The following is a 19,815-nucleotide window of genomic DNA, read 5'->3' on the forward strand; positions in this document are numbered from 1 at the left end:
AGTGGTGGATCTGCCCATGGCTCCCCACTGGAATTTCATAGAATCATAGAAAATAGGAGCAAGAGTAGGCCATTCGGTCCTTCGAGCCTGTTCCGCCATTCAAAATGATCACGGCTGATCGTCTAACTCAGTACCCTGTTCCCGCTTTTTCCCCATATCCCTTGATCCCTTTAGCATTAAGAAATATATCTATCTCCTTCTTGAATACATCTAATGACTTGGCCTCCACTGCCTTCTGTGGTAGAGAATTCCACAGGTTCACCACTCTGAGTGAAGAAATTTCTCCTCATCTCGGTTCTAAATGGCATACCCCGTATCCTGAGACTGTAACCCCTGGTTATGGATTCCCCATCCATCGGGAACATCCTCCCTGCATCTAGTCTATCTAGTTCTGTTAGAATTTTATATGTTTCGATGAGATCACCTCTCATTCTTCTAAACTCGAGTGAATATAGGCCTAGTCGACCCACTCTCTCCTCATATGTCTGATTACACTACCATCCCAGGAATCAGTCTGGCAAACCTTCGTTGCACTCCCTCCATGGCAAGGACACCCTTCCTCAGATAAGGAGACCAAAACTCCAGATGTGGTCTCACCAAGGCCCTGTACAACTGCAGTAAGACATCCCTGTTCCTGTACTCAAATCCTCTTGCAATGAACGCCAACATACCATTCGCCTTCCGAACTGCTTGCTGCACCTGAATGCTCGCTTTCAGCAACTGGTGTACAAGGACACCCAGGTCTCATTGCACCTCCCCTTTTCCCAATCTATCACCATTCAGATAATAATCTGTCTTTTTGTTTTTACAACCAAAGTGGATAACCTCACATTTATCCACATTGTACTGCATCTGCCATGTTCTTGCCCATTCACCAAACTTGTCTAAATCACATTGGAGCCTCTTTGCATCCTCCTCACAACTCACATTCCACCCCAGCTTTGTGTCGTCTGCAAACTTGGAAATGTTACATTCAGTTCCCTCATCCAAATCATTGATATATATTGTGAATAGTTGGGGCCCAAGCACTGATCCCTGTGGTACCCCACTAGTCACTGCCTGCCACCCGGAAAAAGACCCGTTTATTCTTGGCCTTCTCTACATTGGAGGGAATCCTGGTAGATTCTGCCCTTTTCTCCCCTTCCCCATCAGCCCAAGATGTGTCCAGTGCAAGGATGGAATTTTGGGCCTCGTGTTTTTTTTTGTCATTACTGCCTTTACTTTTGATGGCACTATAAGCAGAGGGGTTAGACTTTTAGAAAATCATCTGGCAGATTGGTTTTCTATTGTTCAAGGGCAATTTTAAATTCTGCATTTCTGTTTTACTAACTGCAAGTGATGAGGCCTGGTAACATTAGAATATAATTGTAAACATAACCCTTTATGATTACTTAGCCTGAACTTGTTTGTTGCAACATGAAGTTCATTGAGATTCCTCATGTGGTTTAAAAATGTAATGGCTACCACCTTTCTGTTTTTGTGTTTTTTATAAAAGCATATTTAATAAATTAAAATGACATGCATTTAGTCTCTTTTTTTACACAATCTTTCTCCTTGGAAAATGTGAAATTAATTTATGAATGATAATTTGACATGCAGGCCATTTTCTCTGTATCAAACACACATACGGACATCATGCTGGTGGCAAAAATAGAAAAAATACTAATGGGAAACATTTCCAGCTGTGCGGAACCCTACATTAAGAACTCGGACTCCAGCAAGGTACCTGTTTATTTCCATACTGTGTACATTATTAAATATGCTTATTTTTACATAATGAAATAGTTTCTTAATAAATGTAGCAATATGCAATAAAACTGTTTCTGCACAATTGTTAAATTATTAATATGATCCAAGAACAATTTCTGTTGATAAACGAGTGGCTCCGCTATGAAAGCTAAATATGATCTTAAATAAAAACCTGTTTCATTCTGAAGTTGGTATGTAAATCAAGGATGTGCTATTGTCATATTTGAGCCATAAGTGTTGGTCATATTTTTTGTCTGCTTCCTTTTCAAGACTGCACAGAAAGTTCTAAAGACTAACAAGCAGTTTTGTAATAAGTTAGCCAAGTACCGGATGCCATTTGCTTGGGCAGTGAGGTATGTATATGTTGATTAAAAAACCAATAGATACCTAGACGAGTAGATGTACATAAATAATTTATTTGTATATATATTGGGTGCATGAGCATTGTTAAAGAATTGTGCTTATTTCGGGATACAAAATCCAATACTAAATGTTCTAATTGCCGCAGAATTCTTGAACACCAAGAATAGAGTTCTATTATGCTTGCAGCACCGCACAGCTTCAGTTATGAAATGTGTGCTCTTATTTTTACTTACAGCTGTGGCACATGATGTGTGGAGTACATTACTGAGGAGGTGGTGGAAGGACCCCGCATAGTTTTTAAGGGCCCCACTGACCTCAGCCCAATGATGTACACAATATCACTTTCCAATGGCACCTGGCTACAAAACCATTCTCAATGGTCTTTGTTCTATATTCATTTTTATAATTTTGTTTATCGTTATTCCATCGTTCCAGGGCAACAATGATATTGCTTTTACTGTGCAATTATTGACCCTATTTTCAATGTTTTGATGAAATTTCAGTGTGCTGATATGAAAGCGCACTGGACATTCTCGTTGAGTGATATATTCATTGTTTAATTCAAATTGCAAAAACTATTATTTTAGGATGTTGCAAAATTATGAGTGGTAAGGCAATAAAAGAAGAATATAAGAGTTTTACATCATGACAGGTATGTGGTTATTCCTCAAGATAGTACATTTGGAATTAAATTGATGGAGATTGTGAAAGTTTAGAAAAGCCATTGTGAATTACATTGACCCACAAAGTCAATCATTAGCTTTTGATGTAGGGATGCGGGGTATGATTCACATACATTTCGACATGGCTAGTACCACAAAACTATCCAAAATGATGGAAGTGGCGTTCCTCTGAATACCTTATTATCTTCGTTCAAACTCTTTATTATAGCCCTTGTTTTGCTATGTTCTTTATCTTTTAGGTCACTATTCAAAGACAATCAGGGAACATTAGACCGAGATGCTCGTTTCTCTCCTTTCTTCAGGCAAGAAAGCAGTAAGATTTCTACAGAGGACTTGCTGAAGTTAGTAATGGAGTTCAAAAGGTATTGGCATACTTCACCTAGTATTAGAATAGTAGAATATTTGGAGGGTTGATTCATTTTTTTTGTGTTTGACCTAATTAGAGACTTTATTTTTCATGCTTGTAGAGCAGACAAAATGACCAAAGTACAGACCATACCTGGCAATCTTGATATATCGGTGGAATCCATCCCCATTGAACATCCAAGTATGAGATTTATTTTATTTGTTGTCTTTTTAGAGTCACATTTAACTCTGCATTTACTTCTCCAACTATAAAGTGTTTCAGTAGCCATTCCCATCCTTCTCATCCCACATGAAAGATAACAGAAATAGAAAAATATACCAATACGTATAAAACTTCGCTCACACACCTAAACATTAGGGAAATATTTGTTGATTCACAAATACTATAGCAGACTGGGGAAAATGTGTAAATAAAGCAGTATAACATTTGTTCACATTCCATGATGGATGTTATTCTTTGGCCAAAAGCCAAGCCTCTGCCAATGCTGCTCTCTAACCATCTGCTGCAGGTGTGCAATGGTTGCCTTAGGTAACTTACTTGTCAGTTTTCTCTCCCTCCCTGTGAAGAAGTGTTTGACATCGCCCTCATAATTAATTGACCAAGATTGAGGATTTTTTGCATGGGAAATTTCAGGCTGAAAACCAAGTCTTACTATGCCATGGGAAGGCATGCGTGACAACCATCTGCACGGCACCAGGTGCAGATGGTCAGAACAGTCATTCCACTGAACTCCCTGGGCTTTAAGAGTAAATAGATTATAAAAAAAACTCTGAGCACCTTGCTAGTATTTTTATACAAATATTTCTGGTGCATGCCTCTCAAAAGTGAATTTTATATCATTTCTGCACAAAAATTTAAATTAAAGATTTAAAAATTATATCTACTCAGAAAATTGTGAATTAAATTAAGAAATATTCTGTTGCCCCGTGCATTTCTCTTATTCACGTCTCCATTTTCACCATGTGAAATTGACAAGGAGCCATTTCTGTGCATCTGTGCATAGGAAATATGTGCATAGTAAAACATCTATTATCAGTGCTCCTATTATCCATCAGAATTTATGCTGGACAAAGCCTTGCACAAGACTCTTTGCACAGACTCTTCCTGTCTGATATAAATCAATCTCACAGCCCAAGAAAGATTAAATTTAGTTTGTTATTTGCATTGTGCTTGTCTTTATTCCCATGCCCATGGTAATGCTGTGCCTTATGTGCACAAAAATGTGGGGACTCTTTAAGCATTCGGCATTTTGTAATATCTATTGGGGAAAGTGTGTGATGATGGAGGTTCCACTGTACTTTGAAAGTGGCAGCGGAAATTCATTAGTCAGAGTTCAGTTGATAAGTAGATTAAATAAGTACTTCTGAGCTCTTCCTGAATTCAGGCGGAATACGCTGTACACAATGAAACTCCCTAATGCTGTAGATAAAATATTTAATAGGACAAGAAGTACAACATTGAGACAAAAGTAAAGGGTGTGGAAATTTAATTTTCTTTTGGTGGTGTAAAAATCAATTAAAATTGTTGTTTTACATTTTTCCTTCTTTTAAAACTAATTGAAATCTTTCCTGTAGGCTGCTGTTGAATGGAAAATGTGGGTTAGAATTTGTACTTGTAATTTATATTTGTCCCTTTCTATATTTGGTTATTTCTCTTCCCCTCTTCCTAATTGCTTCCTTTACCTCATGTACCATCTCCAGCTGGCAAAGCAAGGGTTTTGCCATTGCTATTCTGAAGTGAGTGACAGGTTGTAACTACCTTGTTGAAATTCCCTCCCTCCTTGTGAGGAAGTACTTGGCCCTTTCCCAGCTCCTCCATGTAATAACCTGACTGAGATCAGGAACTCAGCATACAGAGAATCATAGATGCAAATCTAAACTTACCGCATTAATTTGACTAATCAGTGCAATTTGACGTAAACTTACTCTCTGTTGTGAATAATTGTTAGGTTATTGGCTAAACTTGAATTGTTGTCAAAGAAAGTCTGTTGTATATAAAGTGGGAAAAGTTTTACTCTCTTTTTAATTTCCACAACTGATATGTTAAAATAATTATTTTAAAAGTCATTTTAGACAGGGCAAAATGATATACAGTTACTAAAGTTACTGGATTCTTAACACCAGATCAAACTCAGTTAGCAATGAAAAAATGCCTGAACAATAACTCGTTATTTATCTGTTTCAGATTGTGTTACCTCATCGTATGTGCCTATTAAACCATTCAAGGATCCAAATAAATATGAACCTACCATAGAAGTTGAAGAGTTTGTGCAGGAGTCTGCAAAATATTCCCAACCTTACACAATATACAAAAACCATGTTTATATTTATCCCAAACATTTGAAATATGACAGTCAAAAGTGCTTTGCCAAGGTAACGTAAACAGTAACAATTGCATTTCTTCAATAATCTTCTTGGAGATAGAGATTGGATTTTAATTTTTTTGCAGTTTCAAACAAATGGGTCATTGTCAGAGATAAATGGAAGGCTCCCCAATGACTCAGTTAGTTTATCCAATGAGTAACTGAGCCATTCAAATCACAAAGACCCCAGGTTTGATTCTCAATTCTCTGCTGAGATAGTTGAGGGTCTGTGATTGCCTCAAACACCATCAAGGCTCATGAATGAATATTGAAAACTTGGGAAAAGTACTGAAGTGTAACTTTCAGCCAAGGAACCGTACTTCAGTTAAGACCTTCAATAGAGGAGGGGGATGGAGAAAATTGGTGAGAAATAATTTTTTTTTAAAAGTTCAGTGTAGAAAGAAACTTAAAGTTGTGACTTCATTGGACTACTTACGAACTTCAGTATATTTCTAGTATATTTCTATTGCAGTGTGGTTTTGGTAGCTTTAGTAACCTTTCTGCTGATTGACCTTTTATTATCTACCTTACAAGGAGCAACTTAAATTAAAATGGGTCTGTCACCAGAGGTCTGCAGGTTTCTGCTATTAATATGCCTGTTGTGTTTTGGAAGGATAAATTAACATATCTATGTTCACCCCATTTGGTTAATACAGTGACTTGTAAATCCTGGACTAGAACGTCATGGAACATAACCCCTTTTTTCTGAGTACTGCTTCCAAACTATGCAGTATCTTGGTATCTTTTGGAGGATGTTGCTAATCTCTCTATTTACCTATCTCATTATGTGTCTGCCAGTAATGCAAATCTCAGATGATTATCTATTTTGTAGCCACCAGTTAAAGTTGGGCCAGCACATGTGAACTGTCCCAGGGGATTTAATTATTGTGCAATGATTTACTGTTGTACAGGTTGAATACTCGTTGGAGGAAGTTACTGCTTGAAGAATATTTTTCTAAAAAATTATGCTCAATCAATACAGTTCTATGTTCATATAATTTTGAGTTAATTTAACTAGCATCATGTTTCTCAGATCACACTACTTCACTGAGTTATTCTGTTACTGTAAGGCCCTGACTTTTATGGTTTGATTGATGTGACATCTGCTTTCTACATGATCTAATTGCTAACCTTGACACCTGGGTTGTTTTTCCAAAGGACCCATTGTTGAGGGGAGGGAGGAAACTTGTGCATCTCGCAGCACATTCTGAATCTTGTGGAGGACTTGTTCCCATTTTGTGTGCAGAATCCCAATTTTCTAGGGTACATGACATAATTATACAGTTTCCATTTCTGCAGGCAAGAAACATAGCTGTGCGCATTGAGTTCAAGAATTCAGATGAAGAAAGTGCGAAACCACTGAAAGTAAGTTTTTATTAGCAATACAGTTTACATGCTGTGTGAAGATGTATCAACACAAGGTTCTTTAACAGTGAGTCACAGAGGTTTGATTTCCCGCATTGCTGACTTGTATATCCCAACTGCATTGTTGTGCAGAAGCACTGAGTGCAGGAAAAAACAGAGCTGCAAGTCACCCTAAGGCTGCTACTACAAAATCCCCAGTGGCAGAGGTCTGGGAGCTATCATCCATCTCGGTTACAGATGGTGCACATCTGGGGAGGTGAACAACAAAATCGAAGAAAAGCCCCCTTTGTATTTATGAAATTAATGTGGGCGATCATCAACTTTCGCCTGAAATGGATGTGAAAGATGGAGGAATGGCCAACCTGCCCACCTGTTGGTGCCGGTGTGAGGTCTGAGCCATTTTGATGCCCCAGGCCTCATTTAGATGCTGCTGGCAAGCTGCAGGCACCAAGCGTCCGCCCCACTGCAGCTCACCGGTTCTGGGAGGGTGGGAAAGCAGCCAGCTCCTTTGCTGAGCTGTCTGGAAGTTTGGGTTGGGAGGGGTGGGGAGACAATACTGGGGGCTCTTGAATGGGCTGGCAGTCAGCCTGAGTTTTTTTTTTGGCATTCAGGAAGAGTAGGAGTGCTACTCTTGGACCCACCAAAAAAAAAAAAAATTTTCCTGGGCCATTTTTTGAATGGCCATCAGCGGTCCCTTTAAGTACCGTTGGTTATGCTGCTCAAACGCCTGGTACAAATGGGCAAAGAGTGCACAGTGCACCCTGTACCCATTTGTACCTAAAAATTGTAATTGGGGTCCTGAAACACTTCGTAGGAGCTGCATATTTAAGCAGCCTCTTGCCCTGTTTCATTCAGACAGGCTGCTCGCCCTTTTACAGGCATGCCTGAAAATTGCATCAGGGCATGCCTTGAGCACCAGTGCAGTGGCTGAGGGCCCCATCCCCCAATTTTCAATTATTGGCCTTTGGTTTTTCAGGTGAGAAATGGACGGCCGGCAAATGAAAATTGCCACCAATTTCTTTATTGCACGGTTTCACGAGCAGAAAGATGACAATCTTTCTGATCTGTGCTTCAAATGTCCCCTGGTTATTTTTATTTATTGTGCCATTTCATGTCTGAAAGGTTATTTCTGCAATGAAGAAAATTGTAATTTAACAATTATAGAACATAAAACTCTAATGGGCCACTTGGGTGAACGAGACTTTCACAGTTGTTACTCAGAGCTATTTCTTTGTACTTTCAGTAAAGCTATTTTAGTTTGTTCTTTTTTTGTAACAGTGCATTTATGGCAAAGCAGGAGGGCCGGTGTTCACCACTGCAGCACAGACAACAGTCCTACATCATTCCCAGAACCCCGATTTTTCTGATGAGGTACTTTCATTAAAAGTGGTTGACGAGTGCTGCCTACAAATCTGCAATTAGTGTGCAAGTCACATCAAATGCAGGCAGAGGAGCTAAAATACATCTGTTCACTAAATTTGTTGCTTCGGCTGATTATCTACTGCTGATTCAGCTGACTTTAGATTCTGGTTTGCATCATCTTAATAAAACAATTGGTGTAAAATCTGGTATGGAATCTGCACCTTTAAGCATGTAAAGGTGTGAACAATACTTGCAGAGAGGTAATTACAGAGAGGTGTAAGAGCCATAGAGTAGTGATAATGGGGGACTTCAGTTATCCTAATATAGATTGGGAGAGTAATAGTAAAAATGGCAGAGAGGGGGAGGAATTTCTGAAGTGTGTTCAGGAGGACTTCCTTGATCAGTATGTTTTCGGCCCGACGAGGAAGGAGGCATTGCTCGATCTGATTCTGGGGAAAGAGGTGGATCAAGTGAAGCAAGTGCCAGTAGGGGAACATATAGAAAACAGTGATCATAGTATTATAAGGTTTCGATTAGCTATGGATAAAGTCAAGGAGCAATCTAGAGTAAAGGTACTCAATTAGAGGGCCAATTTCAGTGGGCTGACAATGGATCTGGCTCGGGTAAATTGGAATCAAAGATTGGCAGGCAAAACTGCAATCGAACAATGGGTGGCTTTTAAAGAGGAGATGGTTCAGGTACAGTTTAGGTACAATTCCAGGATGGGGAAAGGTAGGGCAACCAAAGCCAGAGCTCCCTGGATGGTGAAAGAGATAGAGAGTAAGATGAAGCAGTAAAAGGGGACGTATGACAGATGTTAGGTTGATAATACAAGTGAAAACCAGGCTGAATATAGAAAGTTCAGAAGGGAAGTGATAAAGGAAATAAGAGGGTCAAAGAAAGAGTCTGAGAATAGACTGGCAACTAACATAAAAAGGGAATCCAAAAGTCTTCTATAGGCATATAAATAGTAAGCGGGTAGTAAGAGGAGGGGTGGGGCCGATTAGGGACCAAGGAGGAGACCTACGCATGGAGGCAGAGGGCATGGCTGAGGTACTGAACGAATACTTTGCATCTTTCTTTAGCAAGGAAGAAGATGCTGCCAAAGTCACAGTAAAAGAAGAGGTATTTGAGATACTGGATGGGCTAAAAATTGATTGAGGAGGTACTAGTAAGGCTGGCTGTACTTAAAGCAGATATGTCACCAGGTCCGGATGAGATGTATCCTAGGTTGCTGAGGGAAGTAAAGGTGGAATTTGCGGAGGTACTGGCCATAGTCTTCCAATCCTCCTTAGATACGGGAGTGGTGCCAGATGACTGGAGAATTGCAAATGTTACACCCTTGTTCAAAAAAGGGTGCAAGGCTAAACCCAGCAACTACAGGCCAGTCAGTTTACCCTCGGTGGTGGGGAAACTTTTAGAAACGATAATCCGGGACAAAATTAACAATCACTTGGACAAGTGTGGATTAAAGTAAGGAAAGTCAGTACAGATTTGTTAAAGGCAAATCATGTTTAATTAATCTGATCGAGTTTTTTATTGAGGTAACAGAGAGGACTGATGAGGGCGATGCGGTTGATGTGATGTATATGGACTTTCAAAAGGCATTTGATAAAGTGCCACATAATAGGCTTGTCAGCAAAGTTGAAGCCCATGGAATAAAAGGGGCAGTGGCAGCATGGATACGAAATTGGCTAAGTGATAGAAAGTAGAGAGTAGTGGTGAACGGTTGTTTTTCGTACTGGAGGGAGGTATACAGTCGTGTTCCCCAGGGGTCAGTGCTGGGACCACTGCTTTTCTTGATATATATTAACGACTTGGACTTGGGTGTACAGGGCACAATTTCAAAATTTGCAGATGACACAAAACTTGGAAGTGTAGTGAACAGTGAGGAGGATAGTGATAGACTTCAAGAGGACATAGACAGGCTGATGAAATGGGTAGACACGTGGCAGATGAAATTTAACGCATAGAAGTGTGAATTGTTACATTTTGGTAGGAAGAATGAGGAGAGGCAATATAAACTAAAGGGTACAATTCTAAAAGGAGTGCAGGAACAGAGAGACCTGGGAGTATATGTGCACAAATCGCTGAAGGTGGCAGGACAGGTTGAGAAAGCGGTTAAGAAAACATACAGGATCCTGGGCTTTATAAATAGAGGCATAGAGTACAAAAGCAAGGAAGTTATGATAGACCTTTATAAAATACTATTTTGGCCACAACTGGAGTAATGTGTCCAATTCTGGGCACCACACTTCAGCTAAAGAGTGATCAACACATGAAATGGATTTCTGAACCAGTTAACAGAAGCAAAAACACTAGAATAATTTAAAAAAAACAGTTGCATGTGGCTTATGTGGGTATTATAGATTTTTTTTCTGGATGGATGAGCTACAATGGGATGAATGGTCTTCCTCATTTGTATCCGCCTGGTAATCTTGTGAATGTTATATTCCTGGTTTAATAGTTTGAGCAACCAGTTCTTTGTATCGTAAACAGTCGAAAGGCCTGATTCTTTGATCTAAGTAAAACCTGCTTTTAGTGGAACCGGCTTGTAAGTATTATATTAACATCTTTAACTCTTTTTGTACTTCTATTACTCAGGTGAAAATTGAGCTTCCCACTCAGCTCAACGAGAAACATCACATTCTCTTTTCATTCTATCACATCAGCTGTGACCTTGCTGTGAAAGGTGGTTCCAAAAAGAAAGAGGCATTAGAAACGCAAGGTAAAATATCTAATATTTTGCCATGGCTTTTTTTCCCAAATGATTACCTGCTTTTGCTACACTGGCTAAAGAATTGTCACCGAAATATCCAAAATCTTTGTAGAAAAATTTTTGTTTCAAACATCATAGCTATTTGGCAACAGCTACTAAACACCTTGAGAAAACGTTATCAGTTTAGATTGAAGAGAAAATAAATCTATGAGTTCAGCAAAAATCGCATACAGCCAGTCATACATTCTATTTAAAACAACAACTTGCATTTATATAGCACCTTTAACATCCCAAGGCACTCATAGATGTGTAATCTGACAAAAATTTGACATCGAGCCAAAGAAGGAGGCATTAGGACTGGTAACCAAAAACTTAGTCAAAGAGGTGGTTTTAAGGAGCATCTAAAAGGAGGAGAGTGAGGTGGAGAGGCAAAGGGGTTTAGGCAGGGAATTCCAGACCTTTTGGGCTTAGATGGCTGAAGACACGGCCACCAATAGTGGGATGAAGGAAGTGAGAGATGCACAAGAAGCCAAAGTTGGAGGAATGAAGAGTTGTCAGGGGGTTAACAGGGCTGGAGGAGGTTACAGAGATTGGGAGGGGCGAGGCTATAGAGGGATTTGAACACAAGGATGAAAATTTCAAAATAAAAAATAAGGCGTTGGTGGACCAGGAATCAACGTAGGTCAGCGGTGATGGGTGAATGGATCTTTTTGCGATTTAAGATATGGGCAGCAGAGTTTTCGATGAGCTCAAGTTTATGGAGGGTAGAAGATGGGAGGCCAGCTAGGAGAGCATCGGAAAAGTCGAGTTTGGAGGTAACTAAAGCATGGATGAGGGTTTCAGCAGCAGATTGGCTGAGGCAGGGGCAGAGATGGGCGATATTACAGAGGTGGAAGTAGGTGGTCTTTGTGATAGAGAGGATAAGGGGTCGGAAGCTCAGCTCAGAGTCAAATAGGATGCTGAGGTTGTGAAAGTCCAGTGCAGCCCAAGACTGTGGCCAGGGAGGGAGATTGGATCGATGATGAGGAAACAGAGTTTGTGGTGTGGCTGAAAACAATGGCTTTGGTTTTTCCTAGTTTAGTTGGAGGAAAATTCAGTTCATCCAGGACTGGATGTTGGTCAAGCAGTCTGACAAGACGGGCATTGGATGGGTCAAGAGAGGAGATGCTGATGTCGAGCTGGGTGACATCAGTGTACATGTGGAACTTCATGTTGTGTCTTTGGATGAGGTCATCGAGGGGCAGCATGTGGAGCAGAAATAGGAGGGGGCCAAGGTTAGATCCTTGGGGGACTCCAGAAGTAACAGTGCGGGGGAGGGAAGAGGACCCATTACAGAAGATTGTCTGGCTACGACTGAATGTAAACTATGCCCTTATGTCAGCACTTTGAGCACTGGGATCGCATTAATTATTGGTCCCCTGAAATACTTGAACAAAGAATTAAATTTTTCCTGATTAATACCTTTTCAAGAGACTTGCTATTGGCAAGAATAACTGTATGCCTCTTTTTAAGAGTCAAAACTATAAAAGGCAGCACAAGAAAACATTGTGATTGTTAGAATTTTTTTGTCAAAATAATTTATCATGAATGTGGAACAAAATATTAACTGACATCTTCTGGTAATACAGAGCATTACAATCTTGTTTGTTCTGATTCTATACAGTTGGATATGCCTGGCTACCACTCATGAAAGATGGCAGACTTGTATCTCATGAGCATTCTGTACCTGTAGCAGCTAGTCTTCCTGCTGGCTACATCAGTAATCAGAACATAACACCAGGGAAGGTAAGAACAAATGGAACGTGTTAATCAGCCTGACATATTAGAAGCAGTAAATACTTTTACATTTTTCCTCATTAGAAACAAGAACTACAGTGTCAATGTAGTATTTACAGGAGCGGATAGGGGAAGGTGCAGCTTATGTGCATCCTATTGCCAGGTCATTCAACAACAGGCTCCAAGGCCTAGACATTGGTTTGCGTCGGCCTGCTGGCATAAACTGGGTTCAGGGGATGAACTCTGCATTGGAACGGGTAGGCCCAAGGCACACTTAATATTAAGCCTCAGGCTTCATTTACATGAGGCCGGTGAGCCGCAGACACCTGCTGGGCATCCCCAGGCAGCTCGCCGGCAAAGAGGATTTCAATTTCAGGCCAGTGCACCGCCTACAGCGGGCCTCATGTAAGTCCTGAGAGAGGGGAGGAAGCTATCGGGAGGGAGTGGGTGACTGGGAGAAGGGGAGAAGTGATCAGGAGGGAAGGGGGCACTTGAAAGAGGAGGGAAGCAATTGAGAGGGAGGGGTTGATTGGGTGGTCGTACATTTTGTAATTTATTTTTAAACTTTATTTCTGCACAGGCTAATGGATCTGATATTAAATGGGTTGATGGAGGGAAGCCACTCTTCAAAGTCTCTGTGCATGTAGTATCCACAATCTATACTCAGGTATGCGTCAATATGGTTTTCTAATTTGGGTGCAAAGTTTTCTAGCTCCACTTTACATTTGAAGACTGATTGCCTGATTGGGCACGCCTAATGAGGAGGATGTGCTGATAAGGAAGTCGTCAAAATTGATTTAAATGGTTAAAGAAAAAATCAGGAGTTGTGGGCCTGTGATTTCCCAACCAGTACTCTCTGTGAGGCACTGTTCCTGTCCAGGAGTGTCTGACCGGGGAATCAGCCCTTTAGTGCACTGAGCTATCAGGGAAGTGAAGAATCCCTCATTATTTTTGCTTTTTTTTTATTAGGAGGAAAGACTGAACAACTTTTTTCAGGAGTGCCAAAAACAAGAAAGCGGGAGGTCGCAGCCTTTATCTTCAGATTTTATCAGCTGCATAGAGGTTTGATCATTTAAAGGCAAAATCAATTTAAAATTGAAATAAATTTGTATTACTGTACTTGAAAAAATAATATATATTCATTTTTGTTTATTCAGTCACTGTTTCAGGGGAAACAAGAATTATTGCTGGTGAATTTAAACCCTAAATTTGCAATGAATTAATATTATAAATATTAATTTTCCAAATTACATGTTAATCAAGAGAGAGATTTTGTAAGTAAGTGAAGAGCTTCAAAATAGACTACAACCCCAAACAGTAATATTGACATCTGGTTAAATGTATAAATGCGTAGGCTTCGAGGAGCTCCTGAACATTTACCTGAGGAAGGAGGAAGTCTCCGAAAGCTTGTGAATTTAAAATAAAATTGCTGGACTATAACTTGGTGTTGTAAAATTGTTTACAATGGTTAAATGTAGTGGGAGCAATACTCCAAAGTGGACCTCTGTTTAATTGTTGATGGTGTGTCTGATTCTTAGGCTATTTCTGATCATTTCAGGGTCTACTTGGCATTGAAAAAATCCACGTGATTGTACGTTTCCTTCCTGTTCTTCTGAATCAGCTGTTTTGCATCTTGATACAGAATGATGAAAGTCAAGTTGCTACTGCCACCATCAGGTAGAAATATAAAAACTGTTAATTAATGGAAAATCAGTTTGACCTCAAGCATGCAATACATTTCGTTCATTTAATAAGCTTTTAAAAGTTTAAAATTTCATTTTGACAACACACATAGAATACATGCAACACAATCTCTCCACATGTCCGGTGTAATCCATGGTACTGAGGTATGAATTGATGGCAATTAGCAATTCCAGAGTTGAATATTCTGATCTGGTCATAGATGAACTATTGAGCTAAGTGTTTGTTTCAAATAAAATATTCAGATGCTAGATATATTGGGCCGGAAATTGCTTTGAGCGGCGTACACATGTTGCGTGCCACTGGTAAGTAACTAATTCACCCACAAACTTTTCGTGTTCTTCTGGGCATCATCTTGCTTCATTGGAGACCTACAAGAGGTCCAGCGATTGTCCCCTGGCTTCTCTGAGCTGTGAGAGGAGGAAAACATCTCTCCGTCCCCCTCCATCAATCAGGTTGAAGTAAGCCACGCTGTGAGAACCAGGAAGTGAAGCTCATTCACAAACCGCGCAAACTAACAACCGGGAAGTGCCAGATAAGATCATAAAAGTACAATGAAATGATATAGAGAAAGCAAATTAAAGAGAAGGCAAGATTGAAAGATTCAGATAAAAGAGACAGGAAAAAAAAGGCAAAATAAAAAATGTAAAATGTTTTAATTTAAAAAATGTTTTTTTCAGAAATGTCCAAAAACGATTAAAATCAGGAGTAATGAGACTTCCCATTTAAAAAGTTAATTTTTAGTGCCAGAGAGTTTGTTTGGTAGTCATCAATACTCACTACACTGTTAAAACTTAGTTGAGACCTAAAGAAACTCAGCGTACCTGTTTTATGGCGAGATTAGTTCGTTTCCAGCGAGGCAGGAGAGCAAATTGGTGCTGGTCCATTGATTGCAGCCCGCGAGGTCCCTTTAACATGAAGCTTTCAGATCACAGGTGAGCAAGTTCCAGATTTCTGCGTTTGACTGTGTATGTGCGGTCGCCAGAACTTGCTCTTCAATTTCGCCATTAATAACGGTGAGGGCTTACGGTTATATTAAAAGCAATTTCCGGCCCGTTATCCCTGGATGTTACTGCAGAATTTAATGTCTGCCTTGGGGGCTTCTCTTGTCTGATGAGTACTTGCAGGCTGCTGATTGACTTTGACTTTGATTCACAAAAGCAGGAGAGGTTGGATGAAACTCTCTGACATTCTTGCTGTGTACAGTTACAGAACATTATAGGGGTAATTTTGACTTTGTGCAATAGCATAAAATAGGTGATAGCAAATCGGCAGCCCATTTTACATCTCTCCCGATTTTTTATTTTCAATGGAAATAAAACAGGCACAGAGTTGAGAAACGATGACATATTGAAGAGGAAAGCAAGGTTAGAGATGGGGCTGTAGTTAGAGATGGGGCTGTAGTTAGAGAGGACAGATGAGTTGAGGGTAGCTTCATGAGGAGGGGAATGATAGTTTTGAAAGGGACCAAGACGCTACTTGACCCAAAAAAAATTTACAATAATGGCAAGCTTTGGGGCCAAGAGGGACAGCTACAGTCTGCATGTTATTGGAGTTCATACTTAGAATTAATATTTTAAATTAATTTAAATGGAAGGAAAATTGGGTGGGCTCCCTTTTGAGTGTGTAATCCTCCCTGCCCATTTTGCCTCTATCCGCTGTGCCCAGGTGATCCAATATTCCCAGGCAAGGAACGGGAAAATCTGCTTCAATACCTTCAGTTCACAGATTCCAGAAATCATTGGCTGTATGAACGTATTTGTAATGTCATCATTATTAAGGACCTTGCTCTATTGTACAGAATTCCAAGTTTCAATAAAATTAGGATTTTTAAGAACTCATCCACCAATTGCAATTCTCTGAAAGAATACGCTTTGTACATAAAGTCCATTGGTAAATATATCTTTCACTTCATGTGGAGAAATGCTGTGATTGAAACCAAATTTAATCGGCAAGAGGTCAGTTTTAATAAACACCAATACAACATCTATAGATCTGTCACCTGGAGCAACTGACCATTTTTTTTAAAAAAGTGGTCACTTGGGCTTTAGATGCAGTATGTGTTGTCAAAGTTGAATACTTTGAATTGATAATGATCTGAACTTTTGCTTGAGGGAAATCAAAGCTCAGATTAGAATTTAGCTTTGAACCCTCCTAATTGTAGCTGAAATGAAAACCAAACTTCGGTATTTTATCCTTAATTGCTGTGGCCCATCACATAACTAAACTCCCAGTGCCTCTTAACACAGTGATTGTTAGGATCAATCCATTCCCAGTTCTGGCCATTTTATTAATGGGAGATGTAAAATTAAAATAGACATTTGTGTATGTTAGAAAGGTCTGGTCACAAAGGCCTTAAAGCCAAACATGCAATATCTTGCTATGCACTAAGACACCTCTTTTTGTTTCTAAGGGCCATTGTTGACATTGTTGCCAAGTGCCATGAAGAACAATTAGACAATTACCTCCGCTCATACGTTAAGGTACAATAAAAGGTTTAACAAAGTGTATGCATATGTGTTTTCCTTATTCAGAAAATGTACGCAAATATAGATCTGTATGTCTCATCAAACTTGTGTTAAAAACATAGTGAGCTCCGGGCAGGGCTTGTGGCCTGGCACTGGAAATCTGGAAATTATGTCAGCAGCTATTAAAATTCACTCTGGCTACTTAAAGATAAATGGCTGTTTATGGGGGAGAAAGTTCTTCCAACCTTTCAAAAAGCTGTATTTCTAATGCATGTTTCAGTCTTTCTGTAACAAATTCAGACTTGCCATTGATACCTCCATGGGTTTCAATGCCATCAGTTGCTCCCGTAAGTCGTTTCAGCATCTTATTTTTTTTAATATGTGTTGACTCACACTATCCTATATCTACTTGTACGATAACATAACTCAGGGTTGTAACAATTGTACCTCCTTGTGACCTGAATGGGATATTTGTCTTTTAACACATGCCTTCACGTGCCTCTCCAATCTTATTGAAAGTGGACTGACAACAGCTTGAAATACCCTGGGTCCTCCCTTTGAGAAGAGGCCAGTTATATAAGTCCGAAGAAACCAGCAGGAACTGACATTCTTTTTAAAAAATTATTTTTCTAAGATAATACACATTCTTTGGTGGGTTCTTGACCTGTTTAGGTGTAAATATGGGGCTGGATTCCCCTTCTGCACTCACCACCCAATGACTTTCCACCCATCAAAATGACTGGCAGAAGATTGCTTACTGGGGAACACTGAATTGGAAAATGCTGGCCATGATGTTTTGGCCACTAAGGTGCAAGTGTGGCACAGACCTTGCATGTGCAATATCTTCAAACATAATAGACATGCTGGGCTCAAGACTTTTATAAGATAGATAGATCAATAACAGACATATTTGTTAACTGTTGCATATTGTCATTTATTTAGTGTTTGAAGCTAACTGGAGGTGGACCAATTTTCATTCTACAATCTATGTTTCATGCAGTTTGTTTTCAAGGCTGAATTCTCTAAATTGAAGCAGCAAACAATTCACGAAGAACTTTTAAAAGGCATAACTGAAATCCTGACATCAACTGATACCGCAGATGTTAAACGTTTGCTAAAGGTAAGTCTTAAATTGTGACCAATAATTTTTCATGTCAATGTATTTGTGTGAACATAATTTAAATATATTCAAATATAAGCCACAAAATAATAATGTTAATAGTAGGTTAATGAGCATCAAGGATTCAAGTTCATTTAACGCAAAGTGGGTATCAAATATGAAACAAGTACTGGGTGCATCTTGAGAATATTTGAATATAAGTTGGAAAAGAGTTTCCTGAATCCCGATAACTTTGGTGAGGCTACTCTGGAATATTCTAATGTAATTTTGGTTACTCTACCTCCAAAAAGCATTGATGTATTGGACAGAGTTCAGAATAGAATGATGAGGTTGATTTCAGGACTTGGGGCTCTAGGTTATAAAAGAGAGTTTTGCAGAACTGAATTTATTTTCACTGAGGAATATTGAGAAGAGACATGATCCAGTTTGGTCTAAAAATGAGATAAATGGACAATATAGTTATGAACAGATTACTTGACTGTGATTATAAAACTGGAGGACCAAGGTATCACATTCATTTGCTTCAATCGTGTCTCGTGATTAGAAGGCTTTTTGCTTCCTCCCCAGAGCTGTGGACAAGTAGAATGAACTTTCAACAAAAGCAGTTATTGATAAATCGAATAACTCCTTTTAAAAGGGAGCTGAAAAATATCCCTTCAGGAATGGGAATGAAGTTTGTTAGGGAACGAGATGATCTGTAGAATATGGTTGTTTCTGTGCTGCTGATGACTCGTCCTCGGGATGCAACTGGCCAGAGTGGAATCTTATGGATTGTGAAGTTGGACATTTTGCTTGATTACCTTTGAGAGTCAGGGAGAAAACTTCATAAAGGGTTGCTTTTTGGGGGGACTTGAGTATTTTTGATTACTTCCCTCAGGAATTCCCAAGTTGTGGCTAGAGCAAACTTAATGGCCCAAGCACGACTACCTTATCCCTTGATTTATGTTCTTAGTTTAAAAAATACAAAGTTTAAACATTCAAATAAAAATTAACTGAATGGTGTTAAGTATTTTTCTTACTTTATGGATATTTTTTATTCTACAAATAAAGTTTCACTGCCCATAGCCCATTAAAAATAAACCAAACAGCTGAAAAATTACAATTAATTTAAGCATCCTTTTGGTTTATCGATTCTGTTTCAATATTTCTAATAATTTTATTCAAAGTGAGTGCTGTATCATAATTGGAACACTGGCTGGGAGGAGTTATAGTCGTTTATCAGTATGAAGGGAGCAGAATTAACTGCCAGTAAAGACGGTGATTAATCCAGTTTCATTTCAAGCTAAATTATGCACATCTCCTTTGCACTATCTACCACAGGGACACCTCACAGTTTAATGCTGTGGATCATTGTCGCTCACTATCCAAACAAAAATATTTACTTGAAAGCCAACAGAATTGTGATCAGGAAATGAGCATTGTTAATCAAATTAATATTATTACAGTTATGACTCCATTGCTTCCTTGATGGGGAAAATATGTGAATTTTTCTTCCAAGCAATGACTTAGATTACTTATCTCCCAAGTCATGTACTCACTTTGTCAGATAGTATAGTGAACTGCCTATGATAGATGTTGAGAAAGGGTTTTACCAAGTTTCATGCTTCCACCCAGAAATTTTGCCAACTCATAGATTTTTGATGTTTTTATAGTTCTGGCAGTGATTCAGAATTCTGATAATCTACCTATTGTTTTGCAGCATTCATGGTTCTTCTTCGAAATTGTTCAAAAATCACTGGTGCAGTATTTGGTTGATGACAACAAGATGCTGCAGGTAGGA

General features: G+C 39.3%; 1 protein-coding gene across 5 annotated transcripts in view; it reads left to right on the top strand.

The window, feature by feature from the left end:
- Positions 1-19,815, top strand: part of dock10 (dedicator of cytokinesis 10) — a 262,430-nt gene that overhangs the window by 171,225 nt on the left and 71,390 nt on the right. For all 5 annotated transcript variants that reach the window (XM_067995400.1, XM_067995403.1, XM_067995401.1 and 2 more), the window contains exons 13-27: positions 1,600-1,722; positions 2,020-2,102; positions 3,035-3,157; positions 3,263-3,342; positions 5,347-5,534; positions 6,824-6,889; positions 8,168-8,260; positions 10,856-10,979; positions 12,634-12,755; positions 13,327-13,413; positions 13,716-13,808; positions 14,305-14,423; positions 16,861-16,930; positions 17,916-18,035; positions 19,735-19,809. In XM_067995400.1, the coding sequence (XP_067851501.1) occupies positions 1,600-1,722; positions 2,020-2,102; positions 3,035-3,157; positions 3,263-3,342; positions 5,347-5,534; positions 6,824-6,889; positions 8,168-8,260; positions 10,856-10,979; positions 12,634-12,755; positions 13,327-13,413; positions 13,716-13,808; positions 14,305-14,423; positions 16,861-16,930; positions 17,916-18,035; positions 19,735-19,809 (1,566 nt within the window). The remainder of the gene's footprint in view (positions 1-1,599; positions 1,723-2,019; positions 2,103-3,034; positions 3,158-3,262; positions 3,343-5,346; positions 5,535-6,823; positions 6,890-8,167; positions 8,261-10,855; positions 10,980-12,633; positions 12,756-13,326; positions 13,414-13,715; positions 13,809-14,304; positions 14,424-16,860; positions 16,931-17,915; positions 18,036-19,734; positions 19,810-19,815) is intronic.

The sequence above is a fragment of the Heptranchias perlo genome, chromosome 13 (assembly GCF_035084215.1).
Source record: "Heptranchias perlo isolate sHepPer1 chromosome 13, sHepPer1.hap1, whole genome shotgun sequence".
Taxonomy (NCBI): Eukaryota; Metazoa; Chordata; class Chondrichthyes; order Hexanchiformes; family Hexanchidae; genus Heptranchias; species Heptranchias perlo.